This window comes from Macrotis lagotis, chromosome 8, assembly GCF_037893015.1.
Source record: "Macrotis lagotis isolate mMagLag1 chromosome 8, bilby.v1.9.chrom.fasta, whole genome shotgun sequence".
Classification (NCBI taxonomy): domain Eukaryota; kingdom Metazoa; phylum Chordata; class Mammalia; order Peramelemorphia; family Peramelidae; genus Macrotis; species Macrotis lagotis.
The window spans coordinates 78,762,388-78,785,119 of NC_133665.1; the positions used below are offsets into that span (position 1 = coordinate 78,762,388).

The 22,732-nt window shown below is 34.5% G+C and overlaps 1 protein-coding gene across 1 annotated transcript; it reads left to right on the plus strand.

Moving 5' to 3' along the window:
* The first annotated feature begins 1,355 nt into the window (after window positions 1–1,355).
* TYRP1 (tyrosinase related protein 1) lies at window positions 1,356–22,215 on the plus strand. The gene is made up of 8 exons (XM_074196014.1): window positions 1,356–1,436; window positions 1,972–2,368; window positions 3,817–4,139; window positions 9,268–9,472; window positions 11,909–12,076; window positions 14,599–14,778; window positions 21,113–21,259; window positions 21,919–22,215. The coding sequence occupies exons 2-8, from the start codon at window positions 1,990–1,992 to the stop codon at window positions 22,122–22,124; spliced, it is 1,608 nt and encodes a 535-aa protein (XP_074052115.1). The 5' UTR covers window positions 1,356–1,436; window positions 1,972–1,989; the 3' UTR covers window positions 22,125–22,215.
* Window positions 22,216–22,732: the final 517 nt, after the last annotated feature.

Consider the following 22,732-nt stretch of genomic DNA (forward strand, 5'->3'; position numbering starts at 1 on the left):
CCTGTTTGCCTCATATGTCTTCATCTGAAAAATTAGCTGAAGAAGGAAATAGCAAACCACTTCAGTATCTTTGCCAAGAAAAACCTCAGTTGGGGTTGTGAAGAGTCAGACATGACTGAATCTGCTGAATACATCAATGGTCCTATATGGATGAATTTAATAATAATAATAATAATAATAATAGAATTCATCCTTCTAAGTAAAGATGGAAACCAATTGTGAAGCATCTAATCAACAGCAAACAAGAGAACAGACATCTCTCAGGAAGTAATTGGCACATAGAAGAAATTAAATGTTAAAATATTCAGTCTGCTAAAATTCTATGTAAAGATGGAAATCCTCCCCAATGGTATATTAATGTTTATAGGACTACGCCTCTATTTGTAGACTTAAAAATCTATATCTAGATTTTTTAGTTCCAAGTTTACATCCAAGTTAATAAAGTGATAAAGTTTTTTTTTCATTTTCTAATATATGCCAATTTATATGTGGTGAGTAGTAATGTGCTATAGTGGATAAAAAACTGACCCTGGAGTCAGAACAACCTGGGCTAAAATAAAACATCAGACATATTATATGTCTTTACATGTGTTATGTCATTTTATTATATCAACATAGAAATTATTATTATTCCTATTTCACAGATGAAGAAAGTAAGGCTGAGCTAGGTAAGGGACTGGCCCCCACACAGCACTTAAGTAATAGAGTTAGAATTGAGCCCAAAGTCAGGGTTTTTTCTCACCATACCATACCATTATTCAAAACATAATTGTTTCATACTGAGGAAATACATGGATTGACCTTTAATCTTAAAACTGGGACTATTTATTCTAATCAGTCTTATGGGTAAGATCACATGCATCATGTACATCTGCTGCTGTTAGGCCTCATGCCTTCTCAAACCACAGTACCTTCCTCCATAGACGTCACTAGGGGAGAATGTCTCAGGCCTAAAAACTGAACAAGTGCCATCATCTAGTGTGATTAATAGATGAACTTTACTTTTGTTACTTCCTGCCCTTAGCAAATTTTCTCATCTGATAATGAGGAAAAGGACATTAATCTTATTTTATATAACTATAAATGGATACAGTCACAGAAAGAAATCCACCCAAAACAAAAGTTCCCTCAGTTTCTCTGACTCATTTCAATTAAAAACTTCTGACCTTTCTTTATAAATCTAAGCATCACAAGATGATCAGCCTGGAAGGAATCATGTGCTGGCCAAATACTTACTTAAAGACCAAAAAAAAAACTCACTCAAGCAAAAAAGGGATTAGCAAAGGCTGGTAGGGAAGAGAGCCAGCCCAACCCAAAGCTTGGGTAGTGTATTGGAAATAAGTAAGCAGTGAGAAAACAAATTAGTAGCTGTTACATCAATGAAAGAACAACTTAGAAGTGCAGGAGACACTCAGCAGAGACGGACCTAAGAAAAGGTAACAGAGGAAGTGCATCATATCAGAGCTGGGAGGAAAGGAACCAAATATTATAAAAAAATATGAAAATCATGAAAAAATAATTCAACTGAAATCTGCTTTCAGCACTTTTCATAATTTCATGGTTTGGTTTAATTAATGGTGGTAAATTGATAATGAACTCCTTTGATAAATGACCTAAGAATCATATTAATTTTTGCTGATAAAAAGAATATTGAAGTTTTAGTGAATAAAAGAGGAATAGTTGCTAAGGAATAGTGCAAACTGAAATTTCTCATGTTTAGATTATTATACTGATTAAACTGAAATAGCATACTATCTCCTTCAGGTTCATAGGGAAAAAATGTAGGGAGGCATTTTGATAGTAGAATAGGTAATGACGATTATGATAGAAACCTGATTTAATTGTTATTATCATATTTTACTTTTCATGCTTTTTTTTTTCAATTTAATATTATTCATGCATTTGAGTTCCAGCAAAGAAGAAAACAAGGTAAGAGGTTAGGGGTTGTATTCCTAAACAACTTTCTTTCAGTTTCTTGCCTAGACTAGAATGACAATGAAGGGACATTGCTTCTGTCTGCTCTGGTCACTGCTTCTCCTTCACCAGGGTTATGCACAGTTCCCAAGGGAATGTGCTACCCTGGAAGCATTGAGAAGTGGTGAATGTTGTCCAAACCTGAAACCAGAACTGGAGCCTGGGACAGACAGTTGTGGCTCATCAACTGGGCGTGGCAGGTGTGATGAAGTTATTGCTGATTCCCGGCCTCATGGTCCCCAGTACCCCCATGATGGCAGAGATGATCGTGAAGCCTGGCCCATTAGGTTCTTCAATAGGTCCTGCCACTGCAATGATAATTTCTCAGGATACAACTGTGGGACATGCAAACCTGGATGGAGAGGATCAGATTGTGACCAAAGAGTTCTTACAGGTAAATACAATAAAAATAAGGTGAGAACATCTGAAACAACAGCTGTTCAAAGGGGGTAGGGGTCTTAAGGTGAAGAATATTAAACGAAAATGCTATGCAAAACTAGAAGTACATTCTTTGAAAAAAAGGAAAATATATTTAGAAGTAGACTCAGATTTAAAAATCAGGGAGTGAAACTGAAAAAAAAACTTTCATAGGAATATGAATACAGAGTTAGAAGTTACCTTGAAAGTTATCTAATGCATTTCCCTCATTTTGCAGATGAGGAAACTGAGCCCTATAGAGGTTAATTGACTTGTCTAAGGTCACACAGGGAGTAAATAGAATAACAGATTCAAGCCCAGGTCCTGTGATTCCCAGAAAAAAAAATAGAGTAAGTGGTGAAAAAATAAATAAAATTAGAAGGAAAAAGCTGAACAATGTATAGAATCACCATGGTATAAGGAGAAAACACTAAATTCAAAACCAGGTCTCCTCCCAACTCCAGTGCCCTCTCCACTATTTACTGAATAGCATCATTTTAATTTAATAACTGAATATCAGTCAAAAATCTTCAAACACAGAGGATTGCTGCTCCCTTATATACATATATCCTACTTTCAGCAGTTTTTTTTTCCTCTCATATATCATTATCCATCAGAAAAGAGTCATTTGAACTCACTGGAATTGCTTGACTTTATATATTACAATAAATTCAATAGGACCTTCAGCTTTAAGTATATTCCTTTATGTAATACTCCTTTCATAAATGACTTTCTACTGCGGTATGTAAAGAATGTTGACTATTCCTATCCTTATGCTAATTTATGCACAACTGATGCTCTTATGTGACTTCAGTGTTCCAAATTGTCTCATGTGTTTTTGACTTGGGATTGAGTGGTGGGGTTTCTTCCAGTAAATCCTTCCCAAAGAAAAATTGATACCCTCTCTATTTCACTTCACTTCATGAAATGCATTTAGCACAGTGTTTCACAAATAGTGGGAACTAAATAAATACTTATTACCTTTCATGTCCCATCTTTTATCCCCATCTTGAATCTAACTTATTGTTTAGTTATGTTCAAATCATCCCTAAATATGGTTTTATGCTTCTTAAAATGTCATAGAAAAAAATAAGAGGAAGCAGAGGATATCATGGACAAAGGAAAACTGGAAGTCTTTGGTGTAAACTGGTTTGACCTAGTATTGTATTAAGATCCCCAGACTTAGCATCTGAGAACTTGAGGTCAAATCCTATTTGATTTGGGAAAGTCATTTCTCTTCTATTAGTCTACATTTACCAATATGTAAAATGATAGGATCAGACAGGATGATTTCTAGGAATTCATATTTAAACTTCTGAAAAGTTTATCTGACTCCCAGTTTTCAAAGAACTAAATCTATATATCATTTCAATGTTATATATTGTAATCCTAATATGGATTAATAATTAATTCTTTTCTTTCGAGTTAGGAGAAACCTTCTAGACCTAAGTAAAGAGGAAAGAGATCATTTCATCCGTGTCCTCAACCTGGCAAAGAGCACTATTCATCCCCATTTGGTCATAGCCACCAGGAGATCAGAAGAACTACTGGGGACAGATGGCAATACTCCACAGTTTGAGAATATTTCCATTTATAACTATTTTGTGTGGTCCCACTATTACTCAGTCAAAAAGACTTTCCTTGGGGAAGGGCAGGAGAGTTTTGGGGCTGTGGATTTTTCTCATGAAGGCCCAGCATTTCTCACCTGGCATAGGTACCACCTACTGCAGTTGGAGAAAGACATTCAGGTAAACTTGGGTATAAATACTGAATGTCAGCTTTTAAGACTCTTTGCTTGAAACCAAATTGCTTCTGAAAAACCAATGCAATTCTATATGCACAGGGGTGATAAGCAGCAGTTCCCATCTTTTATCCCAATCTTGAATCTAACTTGTTGTTTGGCTATGTTCAAATCATCCCTAAATATGGTTTTATGCTTATTAACCTGTCATCAAGAAAGAAACATCTGGTCTCTGTACCTTTCAATGTCATAGGAGTCATTTATACAAGTGAATTTAGCTTTTATAAAATTATGACAATCTTTTCATTTGATAACACTTTTATCTTATTAACCTATTTCATCTTGTATAGTGCAACCAGAGAGATTGTCCCATTCAGATTCTTTTTTTCTATGTCAATGTATGTAGATTATCTTCCAAAGCAATTAAGTATCTTTTGGTTTTCATGAATCCTTCAATATTTATAGATATATCTGAAAAAAATCAGTCATATCCAAATGATACTAGGATGGTTTGCCATTTCCTTCTCCAGCTCATTTTGTAGATAAGGCAAACAGGATCAAATGACTTGCCCAGGGTCATATAGTTAGGAAAATCTAAGTCATGATTTGAAAGACTCACAAAGATGATTTCCAGCTAAGTGTTGTATCCACTGGCCAACTAGCCTCTCTAAAACAAAAGAAAACAAACAACAAAAACCAAAACAAACCTATATATGAAGGATAATGTTATTGTGCTACAGAGCAGCTCTGTCACTGGCACAGCTATCATTCTCTCTATACTGTGCTATTTTCATCAGCATCTACCTTTCCAAATCTCTGTCTAAGGCTAAAGTGGAAATCTATTTGAAGTGTTATAGTTATAGTGTTCTTATCTTATTTTTCAGTGAAGTGCCTTTTATCTATGTGGCAAATCCTTAACATACCTTTCAAACTGGTGGCATCTAGCTTGGGCAAAGTGATTTCCTGATTACTATTAAGAATAGGATAAAAATACTTTGAATGTGTTATTGAAGTGAGGGTCCTCCTGCTATTCATACTGCACTATCACTTTGGAAAAATGCTGGAAAATATAAAATAGATTAGAAAAATAGCAGTGGTGAACAAGAGAAGGCACCAAGTATTTACTGTTTAAGTAGAAAAAGTGACAGTACACAACAAAAGATTTTCTTAAAACCTTTATATCATGAAACTATTTTGAATGGATATTATAGAATCTGATTTAATAATTTTTAAAGTAGGTGTGACAATTTCTGTTCATTGTTTTGCTTGTACTCAAAAAAATAAAGAATGATTGAAGAGGAGCTAACCAATTCATTAAATCGCAGAGCTAAAGATAGTTCCATGAAATATTCTCTGTGTAGTTCCAGGATGATTAAATGATCTCAGCTGATAATTTGAGTTTCATATTTTATAGCTCTGATTACAAGTAAGACATTTAGAGGATTATGAGTGGATAAATCTGTCATCTGTAATTGGGTATACATCCTTATGCCCTCAAGTTATTTTCTCCTAGGCACCTCATAATGAAAGGGCAGCTGGAAATATATGTAAAAGCTTCAATTTTGCCTATGTAAACTTCACACACCATGACTAGCATTCTAGAAAACCAACTGCCCTGAAAATCTGGTCAATTAAATACTGATGTGCTATGCTGTGGAAATTCCACATAAAGATTCTGGTACTTCAGAATGTTAATTACCAAACCACAAATGTTTTCTTGATGATTACTTTAAAAAGTTGTTACTAATTTTGAGAGCAAGCAAATAATTTCAGTGAGAAATCTGAGTCCCACAGTAGACAAAAACATCAGAAAAAAAAGATTTTTATGGCTCTTTGCTGTTCAAATATCTTAGAAGGATCAGAAAAGGTTTTTTGGAATGTGATTTACCATGCCAAGCATAGCAGCAATTCTTTAATAGGAGAAAAGAGAAAGAAATGGAAAATAACAACACTGACACTTAAAAGAATAAGAGACTAAATGCAATTTCCTAAAATACAAAAATAATCTAATTGGAATTCATAAGTAAAATAAATAATTACACTCCCTGGAATTCTTTGAATTAAACATAAGTTCATGAACCTCTTTAAAAAATGGTGGTACTAAGAAAAAACAAATTACAGGGCTAAGGAATACAGACAGAAAGAAAATGACCAAATTCTTACTTTGCAGAGGTATATAAAATGTCCTGATCAATGTAATTGGCATACATTATATGCCAAACTTTTGCCTAACACCTTCTTCCTTATTAAAATATTCTTTATGAAATCCTCAAGGGGCGGCTAGGTGGCGTAGTGGATAAAGCACTGGCCCTGGAGTCAGGAGTACCTGGGTTCAAATCCGGTCTCAGACATTTAATAATTACCTAGCCGTGTGGCCTTGGGCAAGCCACTTAACCCTGTTTGCCTTGCAAAAACCTAAAAAAAAATCCCCAGAAACCATTCCACTCTATCCTTAATATGCAGTTTGAGTCTTTATTCTTCATTTGGGTTGTTAAATGTCACAGAAAGTTACACCATCCTACCTATCAAGCAGGTAAACAATAAATACTTGTTAAATGAACTGGATTGAATTGAATAAAATTGAACTTCTCATAAAAACAATCCTAGTCAGTACAAGGTTACTGTATAACCCCTCAAGTTAGTTGATCTACATTGTTACAGAACTCTGAAATTCAATTTGTTTTTGATTTTTATTAATATTAAGCATCTGCAATCTTCAAGGCAGAGTCAAATAGAATACAAAGACAAAAATTAGGCACTGATCTTAGAGGCTTTCATATGGTGATTATAAAGCATGTGTAGCAATCAATTAACACAAGACTTGGAGAGGACACTAAAAACTAGAGATGAGGAAAGGGTTTATATAAAGGTAGGATCTAGGCTATGACTTGAAGACAGTGAGGCATTCTCAAAAATGCCAGTGAATAGAGAATATATTCCAGGCATTGAAGACAGCCTTGAAAAGGTATAACAATGGGAGATAGGATGAAAAGTTCATGGAAAAACAGTAGTCCACTTTGATTGGAATGTAGAATATGTAAAAGTAAACCAGTTTGTAAAGGTTGGTGAGTGTCAGATCATGGAAAAAAATTTAATACCTAGCTGAAGAGTTTGTATTCTTTCCTAGCAGAACTAACGAATGAAGCTAGTAAACCAATAGAATGGGGATCAAGAAAAGGCCATAATACAAGTCAGACTTTTCCACATGATAGTGACATGATCAGATTTGTGTTTTAGGGATGATAAATGAAGAATCCAAATACCTGCTGCACTCTAATGAATGACTTTGACCTTCCCTTTCTTACATGTATTTAGGCTCAGTACTTTTGAGTTGTTCTTTTCCTCTGGGATGATGAATTGCATCTTCCCAAGCTAAAAACTCAATCTATAGATCTGTTTATTTGAGAAACCATGTCCTAATTAATTTGAAAATTGTCATCTCTAGCTAGATCTTAAACTAGAAGTTAAGAGAATAGGTAATCCTGGGAGTTGAAAGAGGTTATCACTCTTTCCAACATTCTCCTAAAATGTTAACAATATCATTGGTTTATTTGCTTCTTGCCCTCTGGTCATGCTGTCTTTGATGTTCTCAGTTAATAACTCAGTGAATAACCAGCTGCAAATCTAAAGAGTCCCTTAGATATATTGTTTTGTCAGGTCTCCATGCTTCCAACCTGTATGGGTCTTAATCTTCCCTCAGTCAATATCATCCTGTTGTAATCTCAGGTCTCTGAAAAGGTTTATATTAAACTGCCCAAATTCTAATTCTGCCTGTAGGGGCATATCTTTCAATCACAATATTGTTAGACTTGAATTGTCTTCAGTGCTTCTGGTTTCATGACTTTTTATTTTTAGCCAGTTATGTAAGTATCTATTGTACTTAAAAATCCCTAGTTACATCTGTCTCCTATTAGTTTCACAGCTATTATCTTATTCTAAGCCTTTGTTACCACTCTCGGATCATAAAACAAGACTTAACAGGGATTTCTACTCCATTCTGTTTTCCCATTGATTCATTCTATGATTCACACCAATACCAAAGTAATCTTTCTTACACATAAAGTTAAGTAATGTCAATTGTTATATTTAAAAAAAACTTTCATTTGTGATTAAAAGATAAATCCCTGTTGCCTGAAGAGTAAATTTCCAACTACAATGTCGTCCATAATCTTGCAATATTGTACTTTTCCAGCTTCATCTCATATTTCTAGACTCCACACACTCTATTCACCAACACATCAATGTATTGAATATATTACTACTTTCTCTGCTGAACCTTCATTAGATTCACCCTGTCCTCACTCCTCTTTTTAATCTGTGAATTCCTACCTTCTTGTAAACTGGACTCAAGCACCATCTTCCCTAGCAAGCCATAGTTAATTACCCCAAGTGTTGGTATGGACCTTTTGTCTTAGACTTCACCTGATACTTGGCTTTGTATCTCTCTAAAGTGGTTATCCTGAAATATCTCCCATGGGGCTATAAGCTCCATGAAAGGGAATAGACTATGTTTTTTATAAACTTTTTACTCTACTCTATAAACAAAAAGTTCTATATCTAGTAGCTGTTTAGCACATGTTTACTGAATGAAGAGTTGTTGGCTGAAGAGTTAGTATTTCATTTAACTGTTGAATACTGTTTTGCCTAAAGCTATGTTTTCAAGCAACCAATTAACACCATTAGGTGAGGTTTGACTGCACCTTTTTTTCCCCATCTTGTTAGTCTTCCACATCTGCTTCAGACAGATGCTTATGTGCTTTTACTTCATTGATAGAGTAAACAATAGAAGGAAGCATAAACTTCTAGGCAAAAAAAGATATCACTGACAATTGCTGCTAAAAGCGGAGTAAATTATGCAGACTAAATCCTTCATACAGTTATAGACACCTTCAAATAATTTGCCAGGTATCCTATTGTATAATGGGCTTTGTTTTCCCAGTACATAAATAACATTCTATTAGTTTGTAGGCTCATTTACATACATTGGTCCTGTCTAGGCACTGCCAATACACTATAGAAAACCAAGGTGAACAGAAAGCTAGTTATCTGAATTTCTGAGAGTGACTTTAGCATAAAGAAAAATTTGACCTATAAATGATTTTATAGAAAATACTAATAGCATTTTTGTTGTTTAGGAGATGCTGCAGGACCCCACTTTTGCCCTTCCATACTGGAACTTTGCTACTGGAGGAAACACCTGTGATATCTGCACAGATGACTTGATGGGATCAAGAAGCAACTTTGATTTTTCTTTGATAAGTCAAAATTCTGTCTTTTCACAATGGCGAGTTTTGTGTGAATCTGTGCAAGATTATGATACTCTGGGAACCAACTGTAACAGTAAGTTTCAATTTCAATTAAGGATTCTTAATTCTTTTTTTTTTTTTAGGTTTTTGCAAGGCAAATGGGGTTAAGTGGCTAGGTAATTATTAAGTGTCTGAGACCGGATTTGAACCCAGGTACTCCTGACTCCAGGGCCGGTGCTTTATCCACTGTGCCACCTAGCCGCCCCGGATTCTTAATTCTTTAATAAGAATATGCAGTAAATAAATTCAGTGAAAAGGGATGAGATTGAAATATACACATCAATATTTCAAAGAGCTAGGATTCTACTAATAAAGTCAGAACAGGTGCTAGTAGTTTTGGTGTGCGAAGCCAGTAACATACGTTAATCAATTTTGTGATTCATAATGTAAAAAAATCACAGAAATATGGTCTAGACTTAAGATTTGATTATTATAGGGAACTCCCAGAAAAGGAAACTGTGTCTGCCAATTCAGGTTGGCACCTTCTCTGCAACTTATAATTTTCCCAAGGTCACAGAAACAATGTGTTGAGGCCAGACTGGAATCTTGATTCTCCTTATTTCTAGGTCATGTTCTATCCATTAAGGCAAACCATCTTTCAGAAAAACAATAAAAGTTATTAGGCAGATTGAATTGAGTAGCAAGAAATAATAATAATGTTTTGCCCTGACCACAACATGAGGGAGGTGATGCCATGACAAGCACATGAATTGGATTTGTGTGAGTGGGAGCTGAGCTAAGTCAATAGCCTAACTTTCTCCCCCAGAGTCATCTGGGTCCAGTGGCTAGATATGAATCTGGACAACTAGAGATGCCCCTGGATGCCAGTAGCAAAGGATATAGTTCTACTATAGTGATTCTAACTCTTCTGAAGCTCATCCTCTCAATTCTAGTGTCCTGAGACAACCTCAACTTCAGTAAATGTAAGAAATGAAAAAGAAAGGAATGAAAGATAAAGTCACACCCCCAATGTAACATTGTGAATTGACTGTCCTACCTAGTTATGGTTCTAGCATGATATTCTTCTGTTGCTACAAAGTCTATTCTCTATACTCCTCACTAGTTACCTCATAAATTACTTTGCTCCCTTACCAAAAAAAAAAAATTAATAATTTTCTGGTTATCTGGCTCATTTTATCTCATCCTAATTTTTCTCACTCAGAAATATCACCCAACAGCTTTCTTAGATGATCCCGAGGACATAGATTTTTCTATCATTTTTTCAGACGCTTGATCTTTTTCTATTCTTGGCCAGAAATCTACTCATTTTAACATTAATTTCCACATGTATTAAAAATAAGAGCTTATGGATTAATCCTCTCATTATACTCAAAACTGATCAGAGCCTTCATACCATAATTAGATCTTTTGTTGGGTGTTAAAAGTCAAACATTTTCAATGGAATATGTCAAGATGCTTGATAAATATATATATATATGCATATATATATATATATGAGGAAGGGGGAAGATATATGAGGAAGGGGGAAAGAACTAAATTTATTTCATTTTGAAATATTTGAAGCTTTATTAGCTAACAGCCGTTCTCTAGAGTCAAATAATTTCAGAAGTCCTTTATACCTCTAAAATTATGATCAAATGCTCACTTGCTGACACATTTTAATCTCCTTATTCCATAACAAGTATTCTTTCTGCCATCACAATGCTGTCTTAAAAAACTATTTTAAACATGTCAAAAGAAGTCTGAGTTTGAGATTGGGATTAGTAATTTCAAACTGTGCAATTAATAGTCTTCATTGAAAAATAAATTCATATTGATATTTTTTGTTCTTGCACCCCTTTAAATATTTTCCCTCTCCCATAGACCCATCCTTTAAAACAAAGACCCGTCTTTTGAAACCAAGACCAAAATATAGGGGGAAAGCAATTTAGCAAAATAAACCAACTCAATAAAAAGTCTGATACTACATGTAATGCTGCACATCCACAGTCTCCCACTTCTACTAAGAAGTTGAAAAAGTAGCTCATCATAGCTCTTTTTTTGGGGGGGGCTATGAGGAGGAAGTAGAAAAGGAGGAGAAGGAGAAAGGAAACAAAAGAAGGAAGTCAAAAAATCAGTTTTGATTCTTCTGTTATTCTTTCTTTACATTATTTATTTTATTTTTTATTGTTTTATTGCTTTTTCTGGTTCTCTTTACCCCACTTTCATTCAATTTTTCTAAGTCCACCCACGTTTGATGTAGGTATTTCTTTAGTTAGTAAATTCAAACTATTCAATCAATGATCTTTACAAAATATTCCTAGGGAAGAAGAAATAGTTTAATTTGAATACATTTTCCAAAGTTGAGTTCCTGCTTGCAACCTTGTTTTCCTCTCACCCTAATACCTCAACTCTTTTCTACCTCAGGGGAATTATCTTCGGTTATTGATGCTGGGCATTTGTGATTTTTAATACCATGACACGGTGTTGACTAGTTACAAAATATCTTCTTTCTTTCGATGATTCTCAGGCACAGAAGGAGGACCTATTCGAAGAAACCCTGCTGGAAATGTAGCAAGACCCATGGTGCAACGTCTCCCGGCACCACAGGATGTCGCTCAGTGCTTGGAAGTTGGGCTATTCGATACGCCTCCTTTTTATTCCAATTCAACAAACAGTTTCCGAAACACAGTGGAAGGCAAGTAAACACAAGGCAGGATTTGGACCTCTTCTGCTTCAGAGGAGTTAGAAGGAGGCTTTGGACACCAGATAATGTCAGTGGGGCATTTACGTGTGCAGTGAGCCCTGGTGAAACCTATGAATTCTATATCAGAGAAATTATTTTTTTTAAATGCATGGCATAAAATACATAGGATTATAAAAAAATTATGGTGAAATACTTATCAAAATATTTTAAAAAATAACTTTATTGAACACAGCTTAAGAATCCCTGATCTATTCCAATTCTCAAAGAATAAAATAAAATGATCTAGTTCGATTCTGATAACTTTAAAAATCACCTTGATCCTGTGGTTTTGTTAGTCACCATTGTTTTCCCCAGATCTAATTGAATACTCGGGCAGTCGAACTTTTTCTAACAATCTTAAAAGGACAGGCCTCAGATTATATTACAGGATTTCGAAGCATGGCAAAATCTATTTTTCATTGAATCTAGAGTACCAGTTTCAAGATATGAGAATTCCACATTTCTCTTAGATTTCCAAGTGTTATTTTTTCCTTTCCATATCTAGGCTAGACAACTCATTTTAGTTTAAAAATTAATCTAGACAGAATAAAGAATATATTTAATGATTAATAGCCATATTGTTTCTAAAATGGGCATAAACAGAAAGAAATACTAGTTTCTATTTAATGATACTCAATTTAAAATGGTAGACAGCTGGTAGGAAAGAATAGGCTAGTGAGAATGATTTATAAAATTTCCATTAGTGATGAAAGGGAAAAGAATCTATTTTCTTTTCTATCCTCCATTAATCCTTACATAATTATCAAAAACAAAGGGAAAGAGAGAGGGAGAGGGAGAGAGAGAGAGAGAGAGAGAGAGAGAGAGAGAGAGAGAGAGAGAGAAAGAGAGAGAGAGAGAGGAAAAAGGGAGGGAAGGAGGGAAGAAAAAAAGGAAAGAAGGGAGGAGGAAGGAAGGAAAGAAGGATGGAAGAAGGGAGAGAGGGAGGGAGGAAAGAAAGACAGAGATTATTATGTTGATGATTTTTTTAAAAAATTTTTCCAGGATTTTGCATGGCATGAGTAGTCCATTAGACCTGATTGGTTTGAAATTAATCCACTGAATGGGTTGTATAAAACTGGATAATCTCTTTATGTTGCTTCAGAACACTGAAGGAGGAAGGCACAAAGTGATCTAGGTTTAAATGAGGCATATCCCTAGAAAAGTTTAATATCAAAAACACAACATGGATACAGAGGCAATTAGCAAAATTTGATAAACATTTTGAGACTAAGATTTCCAGATGGTTAGGACTAGTGCAGAGATGGCGGGGAAGCTTCTCTGAGAAATTGTAGCTTCCCCACACCATAAGGTAGGTTTCTAAATATAAATGTGCTGACAGTCGTTCATCAGGAATAAGGTAGGAAGCTGAAATAACAGCTGGTGCATTAGGAAGGGTATATATGATAGACTGGGTAGTATCGCTCAGAATTGTGTCAGCAATTTTCAGTTGAATTTGAAGTTTTCCACTTCCTTTATTTTCTCATATATGGAAAGTAGCTGCCTATTGTTTTAGTTTAGCATACTCTAAATATTTTGCCTGGTGTCCTTAATAAGGATATGGTTTTGTTTTGTTTTTTTGGTTTGGTTTGGTTTGGTTTGGTTAAAATCTGGAAGTCCCACACTCTTTTCCATTTCCTCCCTTTTTCTAGGCTAGTCTCAAGTCCTTCCCATAATCGTTTTGTTTGAATAACCAGAGTAGGTGACAGATTTGGGAATCAATTTAATGAAAAATCATACTATCCCAGAATTTTGCTCTAGAAGAGATTTTTAAGCATCATCTCAGGGATTCAGCAAACTGCAGGCTGACAGACAAATCCACCCTCCCCCAACCCCTATTTTTGCATAGTATTCAAGTAAAGAATTTTTTAAAGAAAATTTAAACTTTTTAATGTAAGAAACATTCCTAGCTAGTGGGGCCATAGGAAAACAGGTACCAGGTGGGGAAGGACCAGAGGTCATAGTTTGCTGACACCTGATCTAATCCAATCATCTCATTTTACAAATGAGGAAAGTGTGAGTGTGATAAGTAAAATAGCTTGCCCAAGCTCACAAAGATAAATGAGGAGAAAAGCCAGGATTGATGTCTAAGTCCCTAGATTCCAAACCTAATGTTCTTCCTATCATACTATACTGTTTCTGAAAATCATCATATGAAGAGTAAATTGATAAGTTTAATGAGTGCAGAATTTATTTCACAGTACTCTTTTCTTAAAAGTGTGTGGATTAATGCTATTTATGTCAACTAAAAGAGAGAACAAAGCTGGAAAAGTGATCTCAAGTTTATATTCAAAATTTCTTCATTTAAGCCTAAAAATAAAATATATTTTGCAAGGGGATGTCAGCTTTAGGTTCCTAAGAAACAATCCTATTACATATGAATGAATCAATCTAATGAGTTTCAGAAGAAAATTGCTTCCTATTTTTTAAAAGTATAATGGTTGTCAACTTATTCATTCCTTACTTTTCACATCTAGGTTACAGCGATCCTACAGGGAAATATGACCCTGCAGTTCGAAGCCTTCATAATTTGGCTCATCTGTTTTTGAATGGAACAGGAGGACAGACCCATTTGTCTCCCAATGATCCTATTTTTGTCCTTCTACACACTTTCACTGATGCAGTTTTTGATGAATGGCTGAGGAGATATAATCCTGGTAAGATGTTTTTGTTTATGGTTTCTGCAGGCTCAGCAAAATGAACCATTCTGATGGAGTCATTATCACTAAACTAAGCACTCAACACACATAAAGGGACTTTTAACATTAGGGTGGAATTGCCATAATTTCCAGTCATTTCCACAACATTGAAAACCACTTAGAGAGAACAAGCATCAAATGTGTTCAAGATAGTTAATATAATTTGACAGTTGTTGCAAAGCATGCTAGGACAAAACAGGTCATACCCAAGATAACTAAGATTTCCATGAAAAATTACCACAATATCCTCTAGTTTTTTTCCCTCCTCCAACTCCCTAAAAGAGATTAATTCTGCTGTAACCGAATTTGAAGAATGACTATTCAAACCTGCACAGAGACCTCAGAGACTAAAACAGAATTAGTGTCCTAAAACATTCTGCTGTTGTATATCATATGATGACTTCTCACAAATGAAAATTTGTACTTGCAAAGTTAAACCTTAATTTTCCTGGCCCATATTGTAGCGTTATTTTAAATTTCCTATTAAACCAAATAGCTTTGCCATTCCAATCTAATAGTCTCAAATGACTTCTCAATTACATAAAGTTGATTCTACTGGTTAAAAGGGCATAAATGATTCAAGGATTAAAAATGTTCTACCTTGCCAGAGTTTTCTCATCTTTATGGTAAAGAAGCAGATAATCTCTATGCTTTCTACTGGCTCTAATCAGTTCATTATTTATGATCCTTAAGGTTCCTTTGATCTTATGCCTCTATCTCACAATGTACACATACTGAAGATAATTTTCATTAGTCCTTTCCTTTCTTCTTCCATGAACTTCTATCCTGACAAAATATCTATTTTTCTATAATACACAAATGAAAATGGCTGAAAATATTTGCAAAGTATATGTAATCATATAAGTAAGAGTGAAAATTTATGTAGCACTTGAAGTTTTACAAAATGTTTCTTAACCATTATCTCATTTTATTCTCACAAATCTAGAAGTTTATTATTCCCCATTTTACAGGTAAGGAAACTAACAAAGACAGAGATTAGATGACTTGACCAGGATGCCACAGCTAATAAATATCTAAGGCTGAGTTTGAACTTTAACTCAGATCTTCCTAACTCTAGGTCTAGCAATCACTCAAATGTACCACCTTGCTGCTTATAAATTCAAAGTATAATTAACATATATGAAAAAATGTTCAAAGTATAGCATCATTAAGAATACAAAAGTATTTATAGACTATTCTAAATATTTCATATATTTGTAACCCTTAGAAAAATATTTGCAGGAATATTAACGTATATAGTGATTTTTGGCTAAACATGACTATTCATCATGTTATTATTTTAATACTGTAAATGTCATAGTACAAATGCTGCTGAATGAGTAAAAGACTGAATGTTACAATTATAAATTATTATTTCCATATCATAGTATAGTTAAATGATTTTTGCAAATTCAGGCAACTGGTCAGTGACTGTGCCATAACTGAACCAAGACCTTCTGACTAAAAATTCAGTAGACACAATCCCACTAAGCTTGGAGGAAATAACTAAGCTACTTTGAAATTATTTAAAGAGGAAAATTTTTTGCTTGAAAATAGATGTCAGATGGTCCCAGGTGTCCCTGCTCCTGGGAAGATTGGGCTTGAGTTCAAGAGTTCTGAGCTGAAATAGGCTGTAAATTCAACTTCACAGTTGGATGAATCTTTGAATAGAGTATTGGACCTAGAGTCTGAAAGACCTTGGGCAAGTCACTTAATGCTGTTTGCCTCAGTTTCCTCATCTGTAAAAATGACAAACTGCTCCAGTATCTTTGCAAAGACAACCCCAAGAGGGGACTGAACAACAACAATTCAATGTTTGCACTAGGTTTGGTATTGATGTGATAGGCTTAGTCCTCAAGAAATGTGTGGGGGGACAAGACACTAGATTGTCTGAGAAGCAGAAAAGCTTAGAAAATGTAGTAAGTCAAAACTTCCATACCAATCAATGAGGATGGAATTGTAAAATGAGTAGCCACCATACTTCCATACTGCATAAGATATGATAGATTCATGGATAAATGAATAGATAAATAAGCTAAGTGAAGGAATATTTAAAAATAAATATCAAAGTAAAGGATGCTTTTTCTTCTTTGTTTTGTTTAGTATTTAATAAGGAATAGTTTAGGAAGAAAAATATTTTATATTTAAGGAGAAAATTTACTGATTAGGACTATGGAGGATATAATAAAATCAGACACTAAGAGAAACTTTACAGCTGATATGATATGTTGATAATGTTATTAGTGATGACAATGATACCAATTCATATTGATAGTTTTTAAAACTTTAAAAAAATAACTTTCTCCTTACAATACTGTGAAGCAAGTGTAAATGTCATTCCTACCTTTTTAACTAGATAATAAAAAATAAAGATCAAACTAAGTTCAACAACTGTTTTTTATAGATAAGCAAACATTCATTAATATATTTCTTCCTACTATGTAATATTACCACTGAGGATAATTAATAGCATGAACATTCCATGCTGGAAGAAACATCAGTAGCCATCTAGTCTAACCTATATTTTATAAACCAGATGAATGATTACCTGAAGATATCTAACGAGGCAGGGCTGGGAAATCCGACACTTTCTGAGGCTGTCGATACTACTATTCAATAGCTCTTAACAGTAAGAATGTTTTCCTGTCATTTTAGTCTAAATTTTATTCTTCAAGTTATTTTCCCCATTGCTTTTAATTCTTCCCTTGGGACCAAGAAATAAATTTAATCTACTTTCTGCATGACACCATTTCAGATACTTCAGAATGATAGCATGCCCCACCTTTCTTCTCTTATCCACTCTAGACAATCACCTCTCCTTTATCCAATCCTTAAATGATACGATCTTAATCCCCTTAACAATTTGAATTGCCCTCCTCCAGACACCTTCTTACTTATCAATGTTTCTCATAAAATATAGAAACTAGAACTGAATACCAAAATTCATATGACCTCTGATTAGAGTATCACTTCTTAATTCCTGGAAGGGAGGAAAGGAGGGAGGGAGGGGGGTTAGAAGAGGAAAGAAGGGAGGAAGGAAGGAAGGAAGGAAGGAAGGAAGGAAGGAAGGAAGGAAGGAAGGAAGGAAGGAAGGAAGGAAGGAAGGAAGGAAGGAAAGAAGGGAGGGAGGGAGGGAGGGAGGGAGGGAGGGAGGGAGCGAGGGAGGAAAAGGAAAAAAGTCAAAATTCAGGCTTATTTTGGAAAGAGAAAACCAAAAGTAAATATATTCAGTGTAGACTTTTAAAAACTAACTAAAGGAAAATGAGGAATTAAAATAATTATCTAAACAATTTAAACTTACTCTAACAATTAAAGAAATACTCTCTGCTAAAACTTCCCACTCTGGGTGCTAAACCCCATTTTATTTATTTTTTAATTATAGATGTCTTAAGGGAAATTAGGTGGCACAATGAATAGAGTGCTGAGCCTGGAGTCAGGAAAACTCATCTTTGTAAGCTCAAATATGGCTTCAGACACTTACTAGCTGTGGGACCCTGGGCAAGTCGTCTAACTCTGTTTACTTCAGTTTCTCATCTGTAAAATAAACTGGAGAGGGAAATAGCAAACCTCTCCAATATCTTTGTCAAGAAAACCCCAAATAGGGTCAGAAGTGAGGAAGGCTTGCATTCAGGACATCTTAGACAGACTCTGCAAATGTCTAGAGAAGGTTGGCCAATATCAATTAAGTTGAGATTTTAAGATTATTGAGAACCAATTATTCCATTTTGGCCAAAATATAGAATGAATGAAGGACATTGGAATTAAATAAAGCTGAAAAATTAGGCTCTACCAGTTTGGGATGTGAAGTCTGTAAATGCCAGACTGAAAAGACTTCCCTCTACAAAGGAGGTGCTTTTAGGGTATTAGGGTTTTAAGCAGCTCATGATCTTAGTAGGACATAACCAATTTGTGCATTTAAAAAGAGCAAGGGGTCTCTAATGCAGAGCTGAAAGTGTAGATATTAAGTTTAATATGATGATAAAATTCATAGCTGTGGGCTTTATAATAAGGGTGTTTAATTTGCATTTGTGGATTTCTGCGAGTTTTAGTCCCTTCATTTACACACACACACACACACACACACACACACACACACACACACAGAGGCACATATGCACATAGAGTTCCTTCATTTTTATACTGCTTGAGTTACTATAGTAAAAAGTATATCAGTGTTTCCATTGCAAACTTCTATTTTTAGGAGTTTTTAACTCAGTCATCCAACTTCCTTCCAAGTTTCAGATCAGAAGAGTTAATGACTTCTCCCCTAAAGATACATATGTGCCCCCATTCCATTAATGAAGTGAAGATGAAGTCCTGTATTGTCCGTATTTGCAGTTTTCTGAAATTTTATTCCATTAAGCTGGAGAGTTGGGCATGGGGATTGAAGAATTTCCCAAATCAGAGATTTCATCAAAATGATCTGTATTGTTGTACCCTCTCCAGTTTTCTTAACACATTCTTCTCCATAAACATCTCTGATAAAAGTATGGCTATTGTCCATTTGTTCATGAGAGTTATTATTTTCTATGAGATTTCTTGTGTATATTCATGTTGGGGTTTTTATTTTGGGGTCAGGTAAAGGAATTCCCCTTCACTAGGAATCTACATGCAAAAGATGGTTATCACTGGTTGAATATTAAAAGAGGGAATTCTTGTTCATGTATGGGTTGGATTAGATGACTACTGAAGTGTCTTGCCACTCTGAAAATTTCTTCTTCTGAGTTTATCTTGTAACTGAGAAATAATAGGATGTCACTGAAAAATTTTGAGCAGAATTGTGATATGGTCAGATCCGTGATTTAGGAGTATTTCTTTTTTAGATAGGGGGCAGCTGGATGGATAGAGTTCTGGGTCTGGAGTCAAGCAGATTTTGCTGATATTGATACATTTTTAAGGTGTGTTTGACTCTTCGTGGACCCTTTTCAGTTTCTTTTGGCAAAATACTGAAGTGGTTTGATTTCCTTCTCCAGTTCATTTTATAGATGAAGAAACTGAGAGAAATAGGGTAAAAGCAACTTGCCCAGGGTTACACAGCTAATAAGTATCTGAGGTCAAATTGGAATCCAGATCTTCCTGACTCTAGTGCTCTATCCACTAATCCATGTAGCTAGTTCAAATATGGCCTCCACCTCTTTATTAGTTATGTGGACCTGGGCAAGTCACTTAACCTCTGCTTGGCTTGGAAGCAGCTTTACTAAGAAAACCCCATGGACAGCATTGACACAAAGAGGCAGACATCATTGAACAACAATAACAATTATTTAGGTACCTAGAGGATGGATTGGAAAAAAGAGGAGAATGGGAAAGAGTAATTAAAGCAGGGAGACTATTACACATCAAAGACGATGAGATCCTGAAAAAGAGTAGTGGTTGTGAAAGAGAGATGGCTAAGTAATGTATTAAAGAAGTAGAATCAAAAAGACTCAAAAACTGATTAAATGTTTCATAATTTTCATTTCAAAATACTTCCTCTTCCATATTTTCTGATGTGTCTAGACTTTTGCCTTAAAGTATTTGAAAGGATTATATTCATTTCTGGATGTCTAACAATTCATAGAAGGGCTTTTATTTGTAACAAAACAAAGTCAGAACAAGAAAATCTTTTCCTAGAGAACCTATCAGAGCCTAGTGGAATGCTAGTATAATCTCCAAAAATATCACTGATGCTATCCCATTGACACCCTGATTTGTCACATATTGATAGGATAAGAGTTTATTGGGAACTAGTGAATATGAAGGATGTAAGTCTAAAATTCAGACTGCCTGAGCTTAATAAAACCCATACCCCATGGAATAAATTTATTTATTGATACTGGCAGCTAACCATCAAAAAGTTAAGTTGAAAATGTCAAATAACAAATATTTACAATATAGTCAAATATTTTCCTGTAAATTTGTTTTCTTATTTAACTGACAGTACTTCTAACCCATTTTTCTATAGCTTTAAAATAAAATTTAGGAAATTTATTTTCAAATCATTTTCCAATGTTTAAAAATAGAACAATTTATGCTGATCTACATAAAAATATTCATTCTGTTCTAATACAATTTTCTTTAATTTGGGGTGAAGTATTAGTGTTATATTAAGATTATTTGTAAAGTAATTCTTTCATGTTATTCCCAGTTATCTTTTAATGAAACATTTTCCTTGATTTTTTTTTATTCCCAGTGAAATCCTACTGAATATTTTAGTGTTCTCACTAAATATTTCAGTTATGTTAGGAGGAAAATAATATTATTCATTTTAATTTTATTATATATCCTAACCAGTATTCTTTGGCATTTTTAGATATATCAATATTTCCATTGGAGAATGCCCCTATTGGACACAACAGGCAATATAATATGGTGCCATTCTGGCCTCCAGTAACCAATACTGAAATGTTTGTTACTGCTCCAGACAATCTGGGATATGCTTACGAAGTTGAATGGCCAAGTAAGTAGTAGTGATGGTGGTGGTAGTAGTAGTAGTAGTAGCAGCAGCAGCAGCAGCAGCAGCAGCAGCAGCAGTAGTAGTAGTAGTAGAAGTAGTAGTAGTAGTGGTGGTGGTGGTGGTAGTGGTAGTAGTAGTAATAGTAGTAGTAATAGAAGTAGTAATAATAGGAGTAGTAGTAGTAGCAATCATCTCTGTAGATACCCTCATCTTAGTAGCAGTAGTAGTGAAAATGACAGAGATGGTGAGGATGAAGATGACTTTAGAGTATTCAAAGCATGCTGCATACTTTATCTCAGTTGATCTCCACAACCCTGGTAGTTAAGTAATACAGGTATTATTATACCCATTTTTATAAACAAGGAAGCTAAGACTTAGAGAGGAAAAAGTGACTCATTAATGATAATTAAACTGCTATAGATCATTTTCACTCTAAAAAACATATAGGCACTAATTCTTAACTTTAAATCATTTAAATTTTCTTGGTTGATATTTTGATTTCCTATGTTACTGGGGGATGGGTGATTATAATATGTTATTATATTATATCTACCCTATATGAAGAGATAGCAGAACATACACTGTTTTAAAATTTGAAATTTGCTAAATTTAACTTTGTTTTAGTCATTAGTACTATTTACTTCCATTTTCTTTCTATATAGGTAGAACTTTCAGTGTTACTGAAATCATTGCTATGACAGTAGTGGCTGCCCTAATACTGGTGGCAATTGTCTTTGTTGTCACCACTTGTTTTATCCGAGCTAGAAGAAACAAAGATGAATCCAATCAACCTCTCCTCAGTGATCAATATCAACGATATGCAGAAGAATATGAAAAATTGTCAAATCCTAGTCAGTCTATGGTATGAAGAGATTAAAAGCATACCATATCCAGTTTTCTACAATCATGAGTCCTTAATCTTGCCTGTTTCAAAAGACTGATTAAGTCAATAATATTTTTTAACACTGAATTGTATAGGCCTGCGGTTATGACTATTAAGCTCATCATAAGTAATTGCCTTCAGCAAGGAAGAGTCATTGAAAGACTCATGAATTAGAGTTCTGTTTATAAATTAAGGAAATTATACTAAATTGCACTTGATGGAACTTAGGTTCTAGACTTCATAGAAAATAATGGAATGAAATGAATTCTAAATTTGGAGTCAGGTAGAAGCCAGGGTTTGTCTTTCCTCTGAGATTTACGTGATCATAAACAAGTGGCTTGACTTCTCTCGGGCTCATTCTCCTCCCTGACAAAAATGATGACAACAATGTTTTTAGTACCTACCTCATAGGGTCATTGTGAGGCTCAAATGAGACATATAAAATCCTATTTGAAATGCCATATAAATATTATTGTTACATATGAAAAATAACACTTTACATATTTCCTTATTTCAATAATATCTTGTTACTGCACCAATAAGATTAAATAGTTATTAGGATATGACATTGCAAAAGATGAATTTTTATGAAT

Excerpts from the sequence above, each read along its gene's own strand:
- TYRP1 (XM_074196014.1), top strand. The coding sequence starts at position 1,990 with ATGACAATGAAGGGACATTGCTTCTGTCTGCTCTGGTCACTGCTTCTC. Across the intron at positions 14,779-21,112 it reads GCTGAGGAGATATAATCCTG|ATATATCAATATTTCCATTG; the intron begins GTAAGATGTTTT and ends TGGCATTTTTAG. Across the intron at positions 21,260-21,918 it reads TTACGAAGTTGAATGGCCAA|GTAGAACTTTCAGTGTTACT; the intron begins GTAAGTAGTAGT and ends CTTTCTATATAG.